Source organism: Rhincodon typus, chromosome 4 (genome assembly GCF_021869965.1).
Source record: "Rhincodon typus isolate 14 chromosome 4, sRhiTyp1.1, whole genome shotgun sequence".
Taxonomy (NCBI): domain Eukaryota; kingdom Metazoa; phylum Chordata; class Chondrichthyes; order Orectolobiformes; family Rhincodontidae; genus Rhincodon; species Rhincodon typus.
In genome coordinates, this window is record NC_063335.1 from 31,662,790 (window position 1) to 31,684,151 (window position 21,362).

The 21,362-nt window shown below is 39.8% G+C and overlaps 1 protein-coding gene across 2 annotated transcripts in view; it reads right to left on the reverse strand.

Annotated features, from left to right (window-relative positions):
* The window catches only part of LOC109921045 (sodium/potassium-transporting ATPase subunit beta-1-interacting protein 3), a 395,549-nt gene that overhangs the window by 7,052 nt on the left and 367,135 nt on the right, over window positions 1-21,362 (reverse strand). The window contains exon 6 of one of the 2 annotated variants that reach the window (XM_048595877.1): window positions 8,549-8,635. The exons of the other annotated variant lie outside the window; for it this stretch is intronic. Within the exon in view, the coding sequence (XP_048451834.1) occupies window positions 8,565-8,635 (71 nt within the window). The 3' untranslated portion in view covers window positions 8,549-8,564. The remainder of the gene's footprint in view (window positions 1-8,548; window positions 8,636-21,362) is intronic. 2 annotated transcript variants of the gene reach the window in all.

Sequence of the window (21,362 nt, forward strand, 5' to 3'; positions counted from 1 at the left end):
AAGGTGTAGAGCTGGATGAACACAGCAGGCCGAGCAGGAAGACTGACGTTTCGGGCCTAGACCCTAGGCCCGAAACGTCAGCCTTCCTGCTCCTACGATGCTGCTTGGTCTGCTGTGTTCATCCAGCTCTACACCTTGTTATCTCAGATTCTCCAGCATCTGCAGTTCCTACTATTTCTATTTTTAGAAGCAAGGTTAGAAAACACATAAATCAAACTGCTTAATTACTTGCTTCTACATGCATAGTCATTTACAATGTAATGATGTTTTTCTTCGGAAAATCTAAAATGATTGCCAGAGAAATAAATTTGCATTCTTTTCATGTCTTCCATGACAATAAGGCATTGCAAAGTATCTGACAGCAGTAATAAAGTGCTTCCAATATGTAGTTACTTTAGTACAGCAGCCAGTTTGAACACAGCAGATAATCTGATTTTGTGATCTTCATTGAGAGATAAATATTGATTCAGATAGTTTGTTCTTCTTCAAAATTGAGTCATGGGGTCTTTGGGCAGACAAGGTCTGAGTATAGTATTTTCAGTGGGGTTCTGCAGGGCATAGGACTGTGTCCCTTGTCTTTTGTGGGTTTATATTATTATTAAACTAGAAAGAGTGCAGAAAAGTCTTACTAAGATGCTACCGGGACTGGAAGGTTTGAGTTATAAGGAGAGGTTAGATAGACTGGAAATGTTTTCCCTGGACTGTACGAGACTGAAGGGTGACCTAAATCATGAAAGGCATAGATAAGGTGGATAGCCAACAGCTTTTCCCTATGGTAGGGGAGTCTAAAACTAGAGGGCATAGCTTTAAGGTGAGAGGGGAGAAATACAAAAGGGTCCAGAGGGACAGTTTTTCACACAGTGATGAGTGTCTGGAACGGGCTGCCAGAGGTAATGGTGAAGATGAGTACAGTTTCGCATTTAGGAAGCATTTAGACAGGTACACAGATGGGATAGGTATGGAGGGATAAGAACCAGATGCAGGCAAATGTGACTAATTTAATTATGCATTAAGGGCCTGTTTCCATGCTGTAGATCTCTATGACCCTATGACTCTATATTAATTAGGCTTAAACAAGAGGTTAGCAAACAATGCAAAAATGGGATGATAGTGAGGAGATTAGCTGTAAACTGCAGGAATGGATGGTCAGTTGTGCAGAAAAGTGGCAAATGGAATTCAATCGGGAGAAATGTGAAGTTGTTATGGACCAGACCAAACCCCCTTCAAATTTATCAAGGAGGTAGCTTGGACCCTAAATTTAATCTTATTTAAAGGCAAGTGTAAGGTGCTGTGTTTCAGATGTAATTTGATTGGGTATATTAAGCAAAACACATTTTATTCTTAGCCTGCAGTTAAAATACAAACAAGGAAGAAAGAAGAAATGGTATAACTTTAACTCTATTGGAAAACTTAATAGAATAATAGATTATTTAACTACTGAACAGCAACTGTTCCAAGATAGTAACATCCTGTAAACACACCATTGGTAAAGGCAAATTCAGTAAAACAGGTTGTCTCACATGTGATTCTGCCTGTAGACAGAACTCTAGCTTTTAGCTGTAGCTGAGAGAGAGGTAACAGCTTCCACAGCCAACTTTAAAACCCCAATAACTACTGAAAGCTAAACTAAAACCCTGGTTCTGTGGGAGCCTGACTCCACCCATTCATGCTGCTTCTATTGCTCCAACTTTTAAAAAGAACCCCAAGGCCTCAAAAGCTGTTTACCTCCTTGGCTTCAAAAAGAAAGCTTGGTATCTCTGTCTTAAAACCTCTCTTCAAAATAAAAAGGACAAAATACATCTCTTCAAACCATGGTATTGTTACAGGTGATGCATTTGGAAAGGTCAAATAAATACACAACTAGTGGGAGAATACTGAGAGCCAGAAAGGAAGTAAGGCATATAGGAACAGGAGTGGTCCATTCTGCCTCTCAAGCCTGTTCTGCCATTTAATGAGATCACAGCTGATCTGTGCCCTAACTTCATGTATCTGCTTTTGATCCATATCCCTTAATACCTGTATTTAACAAATTGTATCTATCTCAGATTTAAAATTAATATCTGATCCAGCATCCACTACCATTTGTGGAAGAGAGTTCTAAATCTCTCCCACCCTTTGTGTATAGAAGTACTTCCTAACATCTCTCCTGAACAGTCTAGGCCTTACTCTCAGACTATGCCCCTAGGTCTAGAATTGCCATCCAGTGGAAATAGTTTAACTTTATCTACCCTGTCTTTTCCTGTTAATATCTTGAAGACTACAATCAGATCACCCCTTAACCTTCTAAATTCTAGAGAAATCAGGCCTAATTTCTCCTTGAAACGTAACTTCTGAAGACGAGATATCATTCTTGTAAATCTACATTGTATTCCTTCCAAGGCTAATGTATCCTTCTTAAAGTGTAGTGCCCAGACATTGGAATTGATATCCACAGATTCCTGAAGGGAACAGGTCAGTTCGATAAGCTTGTTAAGAAGGCCCATGGAATACTTCTCCTTATTAGTCAGGGCCACAGTGTTAATGGTTCTACCATCCTCACATCCTGCTCAGGTAAACTTACCCAGTCAAACTTATTGTCAGCTTCAAACCCCAACTGAGGTAAATGTCAGATCATGATAGCTGGTAAAGCTGACCAACTCTATTTGGACTAGGCCCTGCCATAAAATGTACTTTTCCCCCAGGACCTTCAAACCAGCAAACCTATTTCAGCATAGAATATATTTACAGGCACATCAGAGCAGAAACAACTTTTTAAAGTTCACCAATATTGGTACTTAGAATGCTAACTTAAGAATTATGGGATATTGTTGTCAAGGTGTGGGCTTGTGAGCATTTAACTATGATTCTTGCTCTTTTATATTTGCTTATGAATATTTATTGTAAGAATTAATTCTAAACCAAATAATTAATATGGAATGATAGACTATCAGAGCTATTCTACTTTAAATATATATATAATATTTAAATCTTCCACTTTAAAAATAGGTATTCAAATAAATAGATTCAAAGAAAAATATCACCCAAATCCAGTAAAATTTCTTCATAATGTCTTGTCTCAACCTTTAAGGGGAGTTTTAGTGATAAACCCAACATTGCTGTATCCCAAAATATTTTGGCTGTCTGCCCATTTTTAATCGATCTGCGCTGCCTTATAATTCTCGGTGGCAGTAAGAGACAGCCTGTTCCTGTTCATGTTATGTCCACAGAAACAAGTCTTATCAATTTTGCTTAAACTGTTTCTTCCTTGAATTTTCATGGTTCAAACCAATTCTTCAATCTGATTTTTGTCACAGACTTTTTGGCTACCCGCTAAGGACCCTGTATGGTGCTACTTGGCAGCTATTCAAAAGCAACTGCTATTATTTTCCTGACTATCTCAATTTTTGTATTAATTTGCTCAATTCTGTTACACTAGAATATACAAACAGGGAGGCTTTGCTGGAGCTGTGTAATACACTAATTAGGCAAAACCTGTGTGCTGTCAGCAGTTCTAGTCACCTCCTGACTCCCCAAAGACTGTCCACCATCTACAAGGCACAAGTCAGGAGTGTGATGGAATACTCCCCACTTGCCTACGCTGGAGAGATAGTAATGGGGAACAAGGAAATGGCTGAAGAATTGAGCAATTACTTTGCGTCAGTCTTCACAGTGGAAGAGTAATATCCCAAAAATTCAAGAGAGTCAGGGGGCAGAGCTGAGTATGGTGGCTGTCACCAAGGAGAAGGTGCGAGAAAAACTGAATGGCCTGAAGGTGGATAAATCACCTGGACCAGATGGATTACACCCCAGAGTTCTTACGGAGATAGCTGAAGAGATAATGGAGGGGTTAGTAGTGGTCTTTCAGGAATCACTGGAGTCAGGGAGGGTCCCAAAGGACTGAAAAATTGCTAATGTAACACCCCTGATTAAAAAGGGAGTAAGGAAAATGACTGAAAATTATAGGCCAATTAGTCTAACCTCGGTCGTGGGTAAGATTTGAGAGTCCATTGTAAAGAATGTGATTTCTGAATACTTGGATGGTATAATAGGGCGAAGTCAGCATGGCTTCATCAAGGAAAGGTCATGCCTGACAAATCTGTTAGAATTCTTTGAGGAAGTAATGAACAGGTTAGACCAAGGAGAGCCAATGGACATTATCTACCTGGACTTCAAGAAGGCCTTTGACAAGGTGCTACACAGGAGGTTGCTGAGTAAGATAAGGGCCCATGGTGTTCGAGCCAAGGTGCTAGCATGGATAGAAGATTGGCAGTCTGGCAGAAAGCAGAGAGTGGGGATAAAAGGGTCTTTTTCAGATGGCAGCTGGTGACTAGTGGTGTTCCACAAGGCTGAGTGTTGGGACCACAACTTTTCACTATATACATTAATTATCTAGATGAAGGAACTGAGGACGTTCTGGCAATGTTTGCAGACGATACAAAGATAGGTAGAGAGACAGGTAGTGCTGAGGAGGTGGGGAGGCTGCAGAAGGATTTGGACAGGTTAGGAGAGTGGGCAAAGAAGTGGCAGTTGGAGTACAATGTGGGAAAGTGTGAGAACATGCACTTTGGTAAGAAGAATAAAAACATGGACTATTTTCCAAATGGGGAGAAAATTCAGAAGTCTGACGTCAAAAGAGACTTGGGAGTTCTAGTCCAGGATTCTCTCAAGGTAAACTTGCAGGTTGAGTCAGTAGTTATGAAAGCAAATGCAACTTTGGCATTTATTTTGAGAGAACTTGAATATAAAAGCAGGGATGTACTTCTGCAGCTCTATAAATCTCTGGTCAGGCCACATTTGAAGTACTGTGTGCAGTTTTGGACCCCATATCTCAGGAAAGATGTACTGGCCTGGAGCGGGTTCAGAGGAGGTTCACAAGAATGGCCCCAGGAATGAAAAACTTAACATATGAGGAACGTTTAAGGACTCTGGGTCTATACTTGATGGAGTTTAGATGGATGAGGGGGGAATCTAATTGAAACTTTCAGAATACTGAATGGTCTGGACAGAGTGGATGCTGGGAAGATGTTTCCATTAGTAGGAGAGACTAGGACCCAAGGACACAGCCATAATGTAAAGGGAAGCCCTGTTAGAACGGAGATAAGGAGAAACTTCTTCAGCCACAGAGTGGTGAATCTATGGAATTCACTGCCACAGAAGGCTGTGCAGGCAGAGTCATTGAGTACATTTAAGACAGAGATAGATAGGTTCTTGATTGTCAAAAGGATCAAGGGTTATGGGGAGAAAGCGGGAGAATGGGGTTGAGAAACTTATCAGCAATGATTGAATGGTGGAGTAGATTCGATGGGCTGAATGGACTAATTTCTGCTCCTATGTCTTATGGTCTTATGGATGGGTGCAGCTCCAATAACATATAAGAAGCTTGACACTGTCCAGGACAAAGCAGCCCGCTTGATTGGCCCCACATCCACCAATATCCACTCCCTCCACCAATATCCACTCCCTCCACCATGGACACTCAGTAGCGGCAGTGTGTACTATCTACAAGATGCACTGCAGAAACTCACCAAAGATCCTTAGATTCCAAACCCATGACCACTTCCATCCAGAAGGACAAGGGCAGCAGATACATGGGAACACCACCACCTTCAAGTTCCCCTCCAAGCCACTCACCATCCTGACTTGGAAATACATCGCTGTTCCTTTACTCTCACTGAGTGAAAATCTTGGAATCCCTCCCTCAGGGCATCGTGGGTCTACCCACAGTAGGTGGACTGTAGCGGTTCAAAAAGGCAGCTCACCACCACCTTCTCAAGGGGCAACCAGGAACAGGCAATGAGTTGGGTATTTAAATATCATAATGAGGGTTCCTGACTTTATTTTGACAATTATTCTGTTTTTATCCACAGATGGCAGTGCTTTCCTAGCCTGAGTAAAAGTGACAGTTTAAAAAGGGCTCTTAGACAAATCTATAGCAACAATACACAGAAGTGTCAGCCCACTAAGTCAATGCCCTAACCCACAGGTTTGCTCCCAGTCTCACCTTTAGGACTCCCTTGATGAGACCAGGAATATTCTGCCTACAGATTTTCACCCTGTCAGGTAGAATTCACCACCTTCATCGGCAAATGGTTTCCGGTCTATCAATCTGGTTAAAAACAAAACATGCAGGAGATCACAGTGGATCAGGCCGCATCCATGGAGACAAAGCAAGCTAATGTTTTGAGCCTAGATGCCTCATCTCCAATAAACTGCTCCTATCAATGTGGGTGACTGTGGAGAGTAACCCCTGTAATAAAAGCCTATCCTGTAAATTTGAAAAGATTATCAATTCTTGTTTAATTTGCTGATCTAAGGGCATTTTTAAAGAGGTATCAACATTGGAAAATGGAGCACTGATCATTCAGTCAGATCAAGTCATGATTAGATACAAAGTAAAGCTGTAGGCAATATAACAACAACCTCAAAATGACACCTTCCACTGCTTCCATTGTTCACCCACCGTGCTGCGACTTCTGAGTATGATTGCTAACTTAGTGTCAATTGATGCTAAATTAATTGTGTTCTGCAAAGGAATGTTATAGAAAATTGGATGCTTATATATAGATATAGTTGAGCGAGAGAGGGAGAGTTTAGTAAAGATAGCACTGTCTCAGCATAGGGGAAGAAAGTCAACTGAAGCATTAACTTTCTCTTTGGGGTAACCTGCTGATTGATTTGATCTCTATTCTCAACTTTTGTTCCAAATTTTCTTGCTAACCCTGTTCTCACCACTGTATACTTGAAGCAGCTATCAACAGAGTTGGGAAAAGATATACCAAAAACAAAAAGTGCTGGAGATCACAGCAGGCCAGACAGCACCCATGGAGAGAGAGTATGTTAATGTTTCGGGTCTAAATGACTCTTCATCAGAGCAGATTTGTTTGATATTTTCAATTTGACACATTCGAAGTAAGCCTGCAACATCCTACAGTTGAGATATTTAATCTATTTAGATATGGAAAAAAGAATGAAATAGGTCCTAAAGAAAGCCCTGATTATGTTGTACTATATGTTATAATTCTATGATACTGCTGAAAGCAGGAGACATTGGTCTTTTGAAAATTAATGATAAATGAATAACAACAGACTAAAGTAGGTCTTTCTGCATAGTGTGACCTGATTCTTTTCAAATTTTTTTTACAATAATTAATAATATGGCTGTTGAAAAATGAACAGTAAGACTTGCTATTAATTTAAATGTCTGGAAGCTCAAAAGGAAGCAAACCTCAAATAAGATGTTAGGTTACAAATAAACATAATGTAACTCTAATCCTTCTGTACAGTTGTATTTTTTTGAGTGAGGTTCTGCCTTTAGCCTTTGAAATAGAATGGTTTTCAATCTCAATCTTAATCAAACATCATGTTGAGGTTGTACAGGATGTTGATGAGGCCTCTTCTGGAGCACTGTGTGCAGTTCTGCTCATCCTGCTATTGGAAGGACATTGTTAAGTTGGAGAGGGCTCAGAAAAGGTTTATCAGGATGTTACCAGGACTGGAGGGTTTGAGTCATAAGGAGAGGCTGGATAGGCTGGGACCTCTTTCACTGGAGCATAGGAGCTTGAGGGGTGACCTTACAGAGGCTTCTAAGACCACGATAAGGTGAATGGCAAGTGTCTTTTCCCTGGGATGGGGGTTGTCAAGACCAGGGGGCATATTGTTAGAGTGAGAGAAGAAAGTTTTAAAAAGGACATGAGGGAAAACTTTTTTATACAGAGTGGTTTGTGTAGGGAATGAACTTCCAGAGGAAGTGGTGGATGTGGGTAGAGTTACAATGCTTAAAAGACTTTTGGATAAGTACATGAAAAAGAAATGTTTGGAGGGATTCAGACCAAGCACAGTCAGATGGGACCAGTTTAGTTAGCATTATGATTGACATCGAACAGTTGGACTGAAGGGTCTGTTTCCGTGTTGTATGATTCTATGACTCTATGACCATGACTCTTAATTTGCTATCTATGGGGAAATTCAAAGCAAACTCTACCTGAGTAGGCACTTTGAAAAGCTTATTATCTGCGACCAATGAATAAGTACAATATAACGTTATTTAGCCTAGTTAGGGATATGTTCGTACACCTTATCAAAATGTATTTTGCTGCAGATTTAAATTAATATAAATCCTGGCTCAAAACACTCACTTTAAATATACCATCAGTTGCATCACTCATTTATTCTTAAACTTTTTTTCCTTCCTATCATTTTTGTTCCATGTATTCACTCCTCTCTATTTAGTGTCCTAACATTTTCAGCCCTTTCTATAGTTTGGAATTGTATAGAGAAGCAGACAGCATATGAAAGGAATATTAAATGACTGTGTTGCCCAACGTCAAGTCCATTTCTCAAACATGGCGATATGCAAATGCAAATCTCATTGTTTGTATAATCCAGTAAAACTATCTTCAGAGATATTCAGCTGTTTGCAAACATTGTGCCATGGTACAAAAGAAATTTAACCTGAAAATAATACACTGTATTTAGCTGTCATGCATTAAAAATAAAGCAGACTTCTTTTTCTTAGATCTAATTAATTACTTAAAAGTGCATTCAAATATTATTATTTTACACACAGAACCTGATAGCGCTGAGATTCAATCCTGCCGTATGGATCCGTGGCAACAAAAACAAAGTTGCTGGAGAAGCTCAGCATGTCTGGCAGCATCTGTGAGGGAAAAAACAGAATTAACGTTTCAGGTCCGGTGACCCTTCCTCAGAACCTCAGTATGGATCTTCGGGATTGTTTTTGAATACTGCCTCTGTACTGGCAATTTTCATCATGCGTATTATTAATATACCTCTGAGGAGTCCTGATTAATGCATCACTGATTTTGTTGGTAAAGATCCTGTTTGTGGGACTATGCTGATTGTGTTTCTTCAATTCGTTGAAATTTGGAATAGTTTCTGAAGTGCCATTTGCAATTTTACATTTCTAGCTTTTTACTTTCGTTTCTCTTAATTCTTGAACTCACTCATTCTGATTTACACTTGCTGCTCAGCCTCTACGCTGTTAATTTTAAAATCCTTCAACCTGATTAGTTGGAGATTTTTAGTTGCTTACCCTGTTCACTCAGGTCCCAGATGCCCTGTTTGCTTCACTGTGTTGCTATCATCTCATATTTCCAGTATCTTGTCACACAAAATATTAAAAACCGAAACATACAAATTGAAGTCCAGCTAATGATCTCATCATAACAACTTAAGACTCATTATAACAACTGCCTGAGAAACTTGCCCAGACTTGCTTTATTTCTGTGATTTCAAGATGGGTTGTACATTAAGTCTTCTGATTTGCAAAGGCTATTATTTGTGACCTAATGACCTGATAAGAACGTAGGGGCATAAGAATTAGGAACAGAATAAGGCCATTCGGCCCCTTGAGCCTGCTCTGCTATTCAATATGATATGGCTACTCTCATCTTGGCCTCAACTCCACTTTACTGCCCGCTCTCCATAACTCTTCAACTCATTACTAATTAAAAGTCTATATCCTCCTTAAATTTATTCAATGTCCCAGGATCCACCACACTCTGGGGTAGAGGAATTCCACAGATTCATGACTATTTGAGAGAAGCAATTACTCCTCATCTCCATTTTCAATCTGCTATTGTGTAACCTAAGCCTATGCCCTCTCATTCTAGATTGCCCCACATGAGAAAGAATCCTTTCTACATCTACTTTGTCAATCCACCTTTAGCACCTTTATAGGTATCAATTAGATCTCCTTTCATTCTTCTAAACTCCAGAGAGTATCGGCCTAAACTACTCAATCACTCTTCATAAGTCAAACCTGTCACTTCTGCAATCATGAAGTGAAACTCCTCTGAACTGCCTCTAGTGCAACCAAATCCTGTCTCAAATAAGGGGATTAAAATTGTACACAATACTCCAGGTGTGGTACAGCTGCAGCTTCCCTACTCTTGTACTCTGTTACTTTCACAATAAATGCCAGAATTCTATTTGCCTTCCATATTACTTGCTGTACCTGCATATTACTTTTCTGTGATTCATACACGAGGACACCCAGATCCCTTTGTACTGAAGCATTCTGAAGTTTCTCTCTATTTAGGTAATAAGATGCCTTTCCATTCCTCTGACCAAAATGGATAAGCTCACACTTATCTACCTTAAACTCCATCTACCAAATTTTGGCCCATTCATCTAACCTATCCATATCCATTTGTAAACTTCTTATTTCTTCAATGCAATTTACCTATTTTGTATCATCTGCAAATTTGGCTACAGTATTTTCTACCCCCTGCATCCAAGCCATTAGTATAGACCTATTCAGTCAATGATGCTCTGAACATACTGGTAACCTTCCAAAGTTGCAAATTTCTGAATCATTTCTTGCTGACTTGAGAACAATGGGAAAAGTGATGTACTGGTGAACGGGTCGTTGGTAAGCAGCTTTGTGTAGCTGTGCACTGCAGACTGGGATACACAGATATCCCTGAATGCAGCCTGGGCTGAGGCAATGTCAGAAAAAGCAATGCAAGAAATTATAAATTAGGTGATGAATTTATCAGCTATTAGCAAAGAATGACCATCCAGTGTAATGGAACTTACAGAGCTTAAATAGCTTAACTCCAGATACAACCAGAAAAAGGACTTTTGACCTACAACCTGATGGTCTGGGTAAAACTTCTTGCAAACTGTCTATTCAGTTGCTGTGTTCATTTGGGCATGGGGAGTTGATGGCCTAATGGTAGAATCGCTAGACTACTAATCCAGAAAACTCAGCTAACGTTCTGGTGATGTGAGGTTTGAAACCTGCCTTGGCACATGGTGGAATTTGAATTCAATAATAATCTGGAATTAAAAATCTACTAATGACCATGAAACCATTGCCAATTGTCAGAAGAACCCACCTGGCTCAATAATGTCCTTCAGGGATGGAAATCTTCCATCCTCATCTGGTCTGGCCGACATGTGACTACAGACCCACTGCAATGTGGCTGACTCTTAACTGCCCTCTGAAATGGCCTAGAAAGCCATTCAATTCAAGGGCAACTAGGGAGGGGCAATAAATGCCAGCCATCCAGTGATGCACACATCCCACCAATGAATGAAAAAAATGCCTCTTCTCTATCTGAACCACGGCAACTTTGGCAGCCAAACACAAGGGTAATACATCAAAAAATCTCAGAAGGAGGCAACCTCTGGCAGGTACATTGGCCAAGTAAAACAAAGCTGTATAATTAAAATGGGGGCCAGGCCAGTAAACACCAGTAAAACTCACAACTACACGAACTGCCCCAACTCATCTTGTGTACTTTAAAATACAGCTCCAGTATGACATCACCCTTTACGTTCATTTGCAACTGCATTTTTTCTTCTGGGAGTGGGATTATTCTGATGTAGTTTTAACAGTGCACCAACCCACTCCCACACCTGCTAAGCAAGGTGGATTAAAATGACCCCTATAAGTGGATTAAATTTAACTTACCTTAGTTAAATTTCCACTACTATCCATTAATAATATGCTTCAACCGTTTGAGCTAGCTCGCTGTTATACCAATGTAAATATTTCCACTTCACATTATCGTTCACAGTGTGACTTCTAAGTTCTGTAAATATCAGAGTCACAATGTGCCACACAGCATAGCACAGCAGTGGTATTAGAGAGGGTGGCTCAGTGGTTAGCACTGCTACTTCATAGTACCAGGGACCTGGGTTCAGTTCCACCCTCGGGCACCTGTCTGTGTGGAGTTTGCATGTTTCTCCCTGTCTCTGCTTGGGTTTCCTCTGTGTGCTCCACTTTCCTCCCACAGTCCAAAGATGTGCAGATTAGGTAGATTGGCCATGCTATAGTGTCAAGGGATGTGCAAGCTTGTGTGGGTGAGATGCACTTTGGAAGGTCAGTGTGGACTTGTGGGCTGAATGGCCTGCTTCCACACTGTAGGGATTCAATAAACACATGCAGTAGAATTTCCATTTTCTGATGAACCATTATTTCTGTTGTGACTGAGGTTAAAGTTGCAAAATTTCAAGTGATTTAAGAATGTAGCATGCAGGTAGACACTAACTTATGAATGCTCATACTTATGATCCTGTTTAGGAGGTGTATTAATATTAATTTTAATGATTTGACATGCAAATGTTTCCTTACTTAGGAACAGCTATTTTATATTGTCCTGCATTGTGTTCCTGTTTGCATAAAAATCAACCTGCAAATAGACTCAAAAATGGAACCCATTCACAAATTGGGGACTGCTTATATATATTTCAGATTTTCTGTTTTTGGTTAAAATATTAACATATTAACTCTGAGTCCTGAATGCTTCTACAAGCATGCATCAATACAAGCAGTTGCTGGTATACATTGAAAGCAGTGGTTCTTTGAGTAAGACACACTATTTTTTTAAATCATTCACGGGATGTGGGCATCCCTGGCTAGGCCAGCATTTATTGCCCATCCCAGAGGGCAGTTAAGAGTCAACCACATTGCTGTGGGACTGGAATCACATGTCGTCCAGACCAGGTAAAAATGGCAGTTTCCTTCCCTGAAATACATTAGTAAACTGGATGGGGTTTCCCAATAATTGATGATGGATTCATAGCCTTCATTAGACTCTTAATTCCAGATTTGTACTGAATTTAAATTCCACCATCTACCTTGGGTGGATTCAAACCTGGGTCCCCAGAACATCACCAGGGTCTCTGGATTAACCGTCCAGTGATAATACTACTAGCCATTGCTTCCGTATCAACAATACATGCCATAGATTTTGTTATAATGATCTCAACAACTACATGTTCCTTCTTACAGCGCATGGATTTCCCTGAATCCTTTTTCAGGTGTCAGCAATGTGCTGAGGGCTCAAACATTAGTAAATGAGCTTGTGATAAGAATTATTGATGTGCTCCTTTGAATTTGTGTTTCCAAGATTCAGCTGCAGTAGAAAAACTCTGAAGTGGTAGATATTTTTACTGTTTATTTTCTTTTCCTGTGGACTAGAGATATTATAGTAAAGCCAAACCTTATTCACAGGTAAACTGTACATGTGAGGGCTTCTGGAGATCATGGTAAGAGTCTGACTCAAGTCCACCTATGAAATCAACTGAAACCACAACACAACCACAAATAAAAATAGAATAATGAATTTTAAGGAAGGGGGGAATTGAATAACAAAACAGATGTGGCTGAAACATATTAATTAGAAATAAAGATGCACACACTTAAAACAGAAGCACATTTTAGTGGTTCCTTGATTATCTATTTTAACAGACATTTTATAAAGATTTCACAAAGATGAAAGAGATATAAACCATCTGTCCAAAGTGACATTGGCAGCACCCACTGCATCTTGAACGATTTCAGAGTTTTGGCTCCACTATCCAACCTGTTCTTACGTTTTGATTTCTTTTTTGCCTGGAAAGTCAATCCTAGTATTGTTAATTATTTATTGTGTGAATAAGTGATTTCTAAAATCTGTTCTGGACTTTGGCCAGTTTAATTCCTCATTTATTTTAAATTGAATATTGATTACATCATAACATAGATAGAGGAACACGTATTCTGTTCATTCATTAATACTGGTAAAAGGAATATCTAGGGTTGGAACAGAGGTTGCGTGCATATTTAAGGCAAACTACATGCTGTTTAAGGCAATGAATTTTAATGTGAGAGAAGAACTGAATACTTCTATATTCTTAGAACAAAATCTGACAAACAAAAGAACAGCCTTCCAACTTCATGAGCCCAAATTTACGTCAAACGGTCCGATTTTGGATAATAATAACTAGAGGCCTGTGACCAGCGGTGTGCCACAAGGATCAGTGCTCGGTCCACTGCTTTTTGTCATTTATATAAATGATTTGAATGTGAACATAGGAGGTATGGTTAGTACGTTTGCAGATAACACCAAAATTGGTACCTCAGGATACAATGGGATGTAGATCAGATGGACCAATGGGCCGAAGGGTGGCAGATGGAGTATAATTTAGATAAATGTGAAGTGCTACATTTTGGAAAGGCAAATCAGGGCAGGACTTGTACATTTAATGGTAAGGTCTTGGGGAATGTTGCTGAACAAAGAGACCTTGGAGTGGAGGTTCATAGGTCCTTGAAAGTGGAGTCACAGATAGATAGGATAGTGAAGGTGTTTAGTATACTTGCCTTTATTGGTCAGTGCATTGAATATAGGAGTTGGGAGGTCATGTTCTGACTGTACAAGACATTGGTTAGGCCACTTTTGGAATTCTGCATGCAGATCTGGTCTCCCTGCTATAGGAATGACGTTGTGAAACTTGAAAGGGTTCAGAAAAGATTTACTAGGATGTTGCCAGGGCTGGAGGGTTTGAGCTATAGGGAGAGGTTGAATAGACTGGGGCTATTTTTTCTGGAGTGTTGGAGGTTGAGGGGTGACCTTATAGACGTTTATAAAATCATGAGGAGCATGGATAGGGTAAATAGACAAGGTTAACTTTTAATGGTACTAGTCTTTGAACAAAACAATATGAAAACATGAAAATAAACTCTGACAGACTACTTAGTTCAAACTAGGTGTCACTGGATAGAACAAAAACATATTCAATATTAACAAGGGGTGGGGGCGTCCAAAACTAGAGGGCATAGAGAAGGGAATGATTTAAAAGGGACATCAGGGGCAACATTTTCATGCAGTGGGTGATGTGTGTATGGAATGAGCTGCCAGAGGAATTGGTGAAAACTGGTATGATCACAACATTTAAAAGGCATCTGGATGGGGATATGTATAGGAAGCGTTTAGAGGGATATGGGCCAAACGCTAGCAAATGGGACTACTTTTATTTAAGATGTCTGGTCAGCATGGATGAGTTGGACTAGAGGGTCTGTTTCCATGCTATACATCTCTATGACTGTGTACTTAAATTATGGCCATGATTTTGCTACTCACACAGTTCACAGAGTTGGTTTTCCTTCATTTACAGTTCCATAGGAATTCACTAAGCAGTGTTGATTGTGAGATAAATACAGAACATTGTGGTGATTTTGCTGGGATCATAATTCAGAATCCTGAGCTAATAATCTGGAAACATGGGTTCAACTTCCATCATGACAGCTGGGAATTTTAAATTCAATTCATCAAATAACTCTGGAACAAATAGTAGCATTAGTGACCAGAAATCTCAAGGTTGTGGTCAAATCCTATCTGATTCACTCATGTTTTTTAAAAAAAGGAATCTGCCATTTGGACCCAGTCCAGATACTTAGGAATCTGGTTAACTTTTAATGGTGCTAGTCTTTGAACAAAACAATATGAAAACATGAAAATAAACTCTGACAGACTACTTAGTTCAACCTAGGCATCACTGGATAGAACAAAAACATATTCAATATTATCAACCCCTCTTGCATTTCAGGACTTGTCCCAAAATTGGGGAGCTATTACTCAAGCTAATACTCATAACAACACTAATTGCATTCTCATGAAATCATACCTTGCATCCAACATCCCAAACTCCTCCATCACCATTCATAGAGTCATAGAGTCGTACAGCACAGAAACAGACACTTTGATCCAACCAGTCCATGCTGAACATAATTCCAAACTAAACTAATCCTACCTGTCTGCTCCTGGACCATATCCCTCCAAACCTTCTCTATTCATGTACTTATCCAATGTCTTTTAAACATTGTACCCATATCCATCATTTCATCAGGAAGTTCATTCCACACACGAATCACCCTCGGTGTAAAAAACTTGCCCCTCATGTCTTTCTTAAATCTCTCTCCTCTTACCTTAAAAATGGACCCCTCGTCTTGAAATTCCCCATCTTAGGGAAAAGACAACTACCATTAACTCCATCTATACCCCTCATTATTTTATAAAGTTCTATCAGGCCGCCTCTCAAGCTCCCATGCTCCAATGAAGAAAGTCCCAGCCTATCCAGCCTTTCCTTATAACTCAAACCTTCCATACCCAGCAACATCCTGGTAAATCTCTTCTGAAACCTGTACAGCTTGATAGTATCCTTCCTATAACTGGGCGACCAGAACTGGACACAGTACTCCAGAAGAGGCCTCACCAATGTCCTGTACAACCTCAAAATAACATCCAACTCCTATACTCAAAGGACTGAGCAATGAAGGTAAGCATGCTGAACACCTTTTTAATCATCCTATATGTGACACAAACTTTAAAGAATTATGTACCTGCACCCCTAGGTCCCTCTATTCTACAACAATATGCAAGGCCCTACCATTTAAGCCCTACCCTTGTCTGTTGTAACAAAATGCAATAACTCGCATTTATCCAGATTGAACTCCATCTGTTATTTTTTAGCCCATTGACCCACTTGATCAGGATCCCTCTGTAATCTTAGAAAAACCTTCTTCACTACTATCTCACCACTTTTGGTGTCATCCGCAAAATTACTAACCATGCCTTCTGTACTCTAACTGAATTCATTTATATAAATGGCAAATAAAAGATGACCCAGAACTGATCCCTGTGGAACACTGCTGGTCACAGGCCTCCAATCCAAAAAGCCACCCTCCATCATTACTCTCTGCCTCCTTCTATTAAGCCAATTATATATCCAATTGACAAGCTCACCCTGAATCCCATGTGACCTAACTTTATTAATTAGTCTATGATGTGGAACCTTGTCAAAAGCTTTACTAAAATCCAAATAAACAGCATCTACTGCTCTGCCATCATCAACCTTTTTGGTAGCTTCCTCAAAAAACTCAATCCAGTTTGTGAGACACATTGTTCTTTGCACAAAACCAATGCTGACTATCACTAATCAATTGTTGATTCTCTAAATATCCATAAATCCTATCTTTTATAAACACTTCCAACAATTTACCCACAACTGAAGTCAGACTCACAGGTCTATAGTTCCCTGTTTTCTCATTATAACCTTTCTTAAACAATGGTACAACATTAGCCACTCTCCAGTCTTCAGGCACCTCACCCATAATTACAGATAATGCAAACATTTCTGCAAGGGGTTTTGTAATTTCCTCCCTTACTTCCCACAACATTCTGGGATACATTAGATCAGGTCCCAGAGATTTATCCACCTTTATATTCTCTAAGACCTCCCAGACTTCCTCTTTCTGTAATGTGAACTGCTTTTAAAACATCAAAGTTTATTTGTCTGTGTTCTCTTGCCTCCATTTTTTTCTCCATTCCTGGTTATATTTTGTCCCACTAGCAGGACTTTCCAAACAGAAGTGGCAGGCACTTTGATAAGTGTCATAGGGGAATGGACTTCTCAATGTTAACTCCAGATGTGATGATGTCTGATGGCATCAGGTCAAACATGGGCAAAGGAAACATTTGCTGATTACCATCTACTACCTTCTCTTAGCTGATGACACAGTACTCCCTGACATTGAGCACCAACTGGAAGAAAGACTGAGCTCAGCAAAGACACAGAATATAACCTGTGAGGGAGTGGGACTTCAATGTCCAACATCAGAAGTGGTCAGCAGCAGCATTACTGATGAGTCAGGAAGAATGCATCTGACAGACTGGACATGCAGTATGTGGTCAGAGAACCAACAAGGAGGAAAAAACCTACTCAATGCATCTATCCATGAAAGTTTTCGCAGCCATCCTGAATACTTCTGTGCCCCTTTAATTATAGACCCTGGTGAACTCAGATCATAATTCCCTTATGTTGCCTAGGTCCCAACATCTGGAATTCCCATCTTCAGCCTCTTTGCTTTCCCACCTCACTTTCTTCAATCAAGGCCCTACTTAAAATCTCCCTATTTGACCAAACTCTTGATCGTAGATTGTCTGACCTAATGTCTCTTTTTATGGGTTGTTTACACACTTTGTTTTAAAATGCTCCAATACACTCCTTGTGATCTTTCACAACATTAAAGGTGCTATATAAATATATATTTTTCTTGCAGCAAGCTCCATGCCTTAGTTCACCTGGAGACAAAGTCCTCCCCTCAACAGTGAGAACACACTCCATTGTTTCGTGTACAGCTGTTATTATTCTAAATGGGAGAATACCAATAATTTGAAAGCAATCCCAAACAGCACTTGACCGAGGGCCACTGCAGATTAGTGAGCACAGGGATGATAGATGGATGAGGCTGAAGCTGCTGAGCTGCCAGCCCTTTGACTGTATCAGCCGAACCTGAGAGCTGGCCGCTGTATTTACCCAAGATAACAGTGTCAGTTCAGCACCAATGGTATCCATTTCCAATTCTAACTCAATCGCTTGTAAAGTTTGTTTCATATTAGTGTAGGTGAAGACTTTGAATCAGGCGTTCCTTAGAAGTTGTTTGTAAACTCATTACTATTTAGATTGATGCTACTAGCTTTAATTGCTTCCTTTAAACAAAGAAGCACAAAGCAGCAGGCACTTACTGAACAATATAGACTGGGCCCTTAACTATTCACAGCTTGCTCATCAGCTTCCCATGGGACATTTTGCCATGGTTTCTACACTTGCCTGTAAGCCACAGCCCTGTTTCATGAAAGTGGCTGATGTATTTATCACACCTTCTCATGTGTACCAAAAACATCTGAAAGTTGGGAAATATAAAAGACAAATTAATTACAGATAATTTTTCAATAGTCAGATGACCTGCGAAATGTCATTTGAAATAACGGGGCATGTTACTTTTGCCTCTTCTACAGGGAAATGGAGTGCAGTGTGGAGAAGAAAATAATCTTAAAAAGTAGGTTAAGGAAATACCTACTTAAATCCCAATGACTGCTTAATTTAGCAATAACAAAACTGGGTTGAATTTCTGTTATGGGAGGAGTGAGGAGATATTCTAGCCTAGGAATAATACTAATGTACAAAATATAAAAGGCAATTTTTTTATGAACACTGCTTTTTAAGAGAAAGCAGCTTGATTTTTTTTTGTTAAGAAGTGTGTGCCTTGGAATTCAAGTGATTCTGATTCCAATCATTTTTATGTCATAAATTAAAATATAGAATTTCTAATTATCCGAGCTACTTTAAGAAATTCTGCAATGCAGTTAACCTTCAGCTAATGTCCAGGAATACTGCAGTATACATCAGGACACAATAAGAGTGAAATTAAGCCTGGAGGTGCAGTCTCAGTGGAGGATCTGATTTATCTTTGAGAATTTGTCTGTCAATTCCCCTTGTGGACTCTTGTGATATTTCTACACCAATTGTCAATCCCTTCTGGTTATGCACACTGTTTTAATGCAGGGATCCATCAGGAAACCTTAAAGAAACCACATTATGGGTTACAAACTAAACCAGCAAACATACCTCAACGTACACACTTAGTAGAGTTCCCATATGTGCTACTTAATATAAAACTGTAGCAAGGAATTCAGTGGAATAAAGTCTTTATTTTGACTATCAGTTGGAGCAAGATTCTGATCATTTGCAAGACTATTCTGCACATTACAGATTTAACATCATGTTGTCAATCAGACACTAATATAAGACGTCTCTTCAACGAATAGCCCTGAATACAAAAATATTCTGCTGTCTAACTTTTGCCAGGAAAGATGTTGAATCACAAGCAATAAAATTCACAACTAATATTTTCTATTTATTAAAGACAATAAGCAATATGGGGATAGTGCCAGAAAATGGCATTGTGATGGAAGATTAACTATTACTTTACTGAGTGGTTGGGCTGAATGGCCTGTTCCCTGCTGTCATCTCCTATGTTCCTAAAAGGAAAAAAATCCCTGCAAAGAATCTCATTGCCTCTTCCTGGGATAAATAGGAGTTAAGATTGCAATTGTCATTGTCGGAGTACATTCTGTTTACTGTACAGTTTAAGCTTTCAAAGCTGTTGATTTTGATTTCCACGTTGATAAAACTATATTGATTTTTGATTTACCTTGACACATTAGATATGGTGATATTAAAATAAATCTCAGTAGGCTGGAAACCACTGCCAGCAATATTTGTGTAAACACTTGATGTTCATATGACATTCTCTTATCCAATCTATGAATGATGGCCATGCTCCACTTAATCTAAATAGAATGCTTATTCATCACTGGGAATGGGTATGGGAATGGGGAAAAAAATCACATGGATGCACAAAGGCACAATTCTCGATCTTTGAGTGAGGGCTCATTATTGATGCAGAATAGGAAAAAGGTTTCCTTTGCATCACTCATCTTTATAGATATCAGAAATTTAAGGGAATAAAGGAGATGGTTGAAATGGAAGGAATGAACAATGTTTTTGCAATTGCCGTGACATGGAAAAAGTGAAATAAATAACGTTGGAGGTGAAAGTGATCTAGTTGGTGGGATCAAAGATGCTCAAAATGAATCAGCAGCCAATTTTTTTTATATCAGTTATTTCCAGTTAACTGAGAAATTCCGTCCAGATATTAAATTTCATCCAAATAATAGCGACAATGAGACTCGGAAACCAATTTCCAAAATGAGTAAATTGCACTAGAAAGATGAACAGTCTCAGTGAAAAATCGGTTGTCGATTTGTTTCAAGCCTGTTTTATGCTGCTGGCACAGACCAGTATGATCTCAAATGATTTTGTATGAAAATATCATAAATCCTGTCATTGTTTCATTCACTGAAAGTAGCATGTGATTTTCTGTAGTCAGGTAGCACTAACTTCTTTATTATTTCCTTTAGTTATGCATCAAGAACAATAAAAAAATCTGCATTATTCATCGTTGTATTACTTCTTAGTACACACTAGCACTTACACTGCCCTTACACTGCCCTGACAATGCCCTTACATCGATCTTACACTGTCCTTACACTGCCCTTACACCGCCCTTACACTGCCCTTATCCTGCCCTTACACTGCCCTTACACTGCCCTTACACTGCCCTTACACTGCCCTTACACTGTCCTTAGACCGCCCTTACACCGCCCTTACACTGTCCTTGCACTGCCGTTACACTGCTCTTATCCTGCCCTTACACTGCCCTTACACTGCCCTTACACTGCCCTTACACCGCCCTTACACTGTCCTTACACTGCCCTTACACCGTCCTTACACTGCTCTTACACCTTCCTTACACCACCCTTACACTGCCCTTACACTGTCCTTACACTGCCCTTACACTGCCCTTACACTGCTCTTACACCACCCTTACACTGCCCTTCAATGCTCCTACACCACCCTTACACTGCCCTTACACTGCCCTTACACCACCCTTACACTGCCCTTACACTGTCCTTAGACCGTCCTTACACCACCCTTGCACTGCCCTTACACTGTCCTTAGACTGTCCTTACACCATCTTTACACTGCCCTTACACTGCCCTTATACTGCTCTTATTCTGCGCTTACACTGCCCTTACACTGCCCTTACACTGTCCTTACACTGCCCTTACACTGCCCTTACACTGCCCTTACACTGCCCTTACACTGCTCTTATCCTGCACTTACACTGCCCTGACACCACCCTTACAGTGCCCTTACACTGCCCTTTCACTGCCCTTACACCGCCC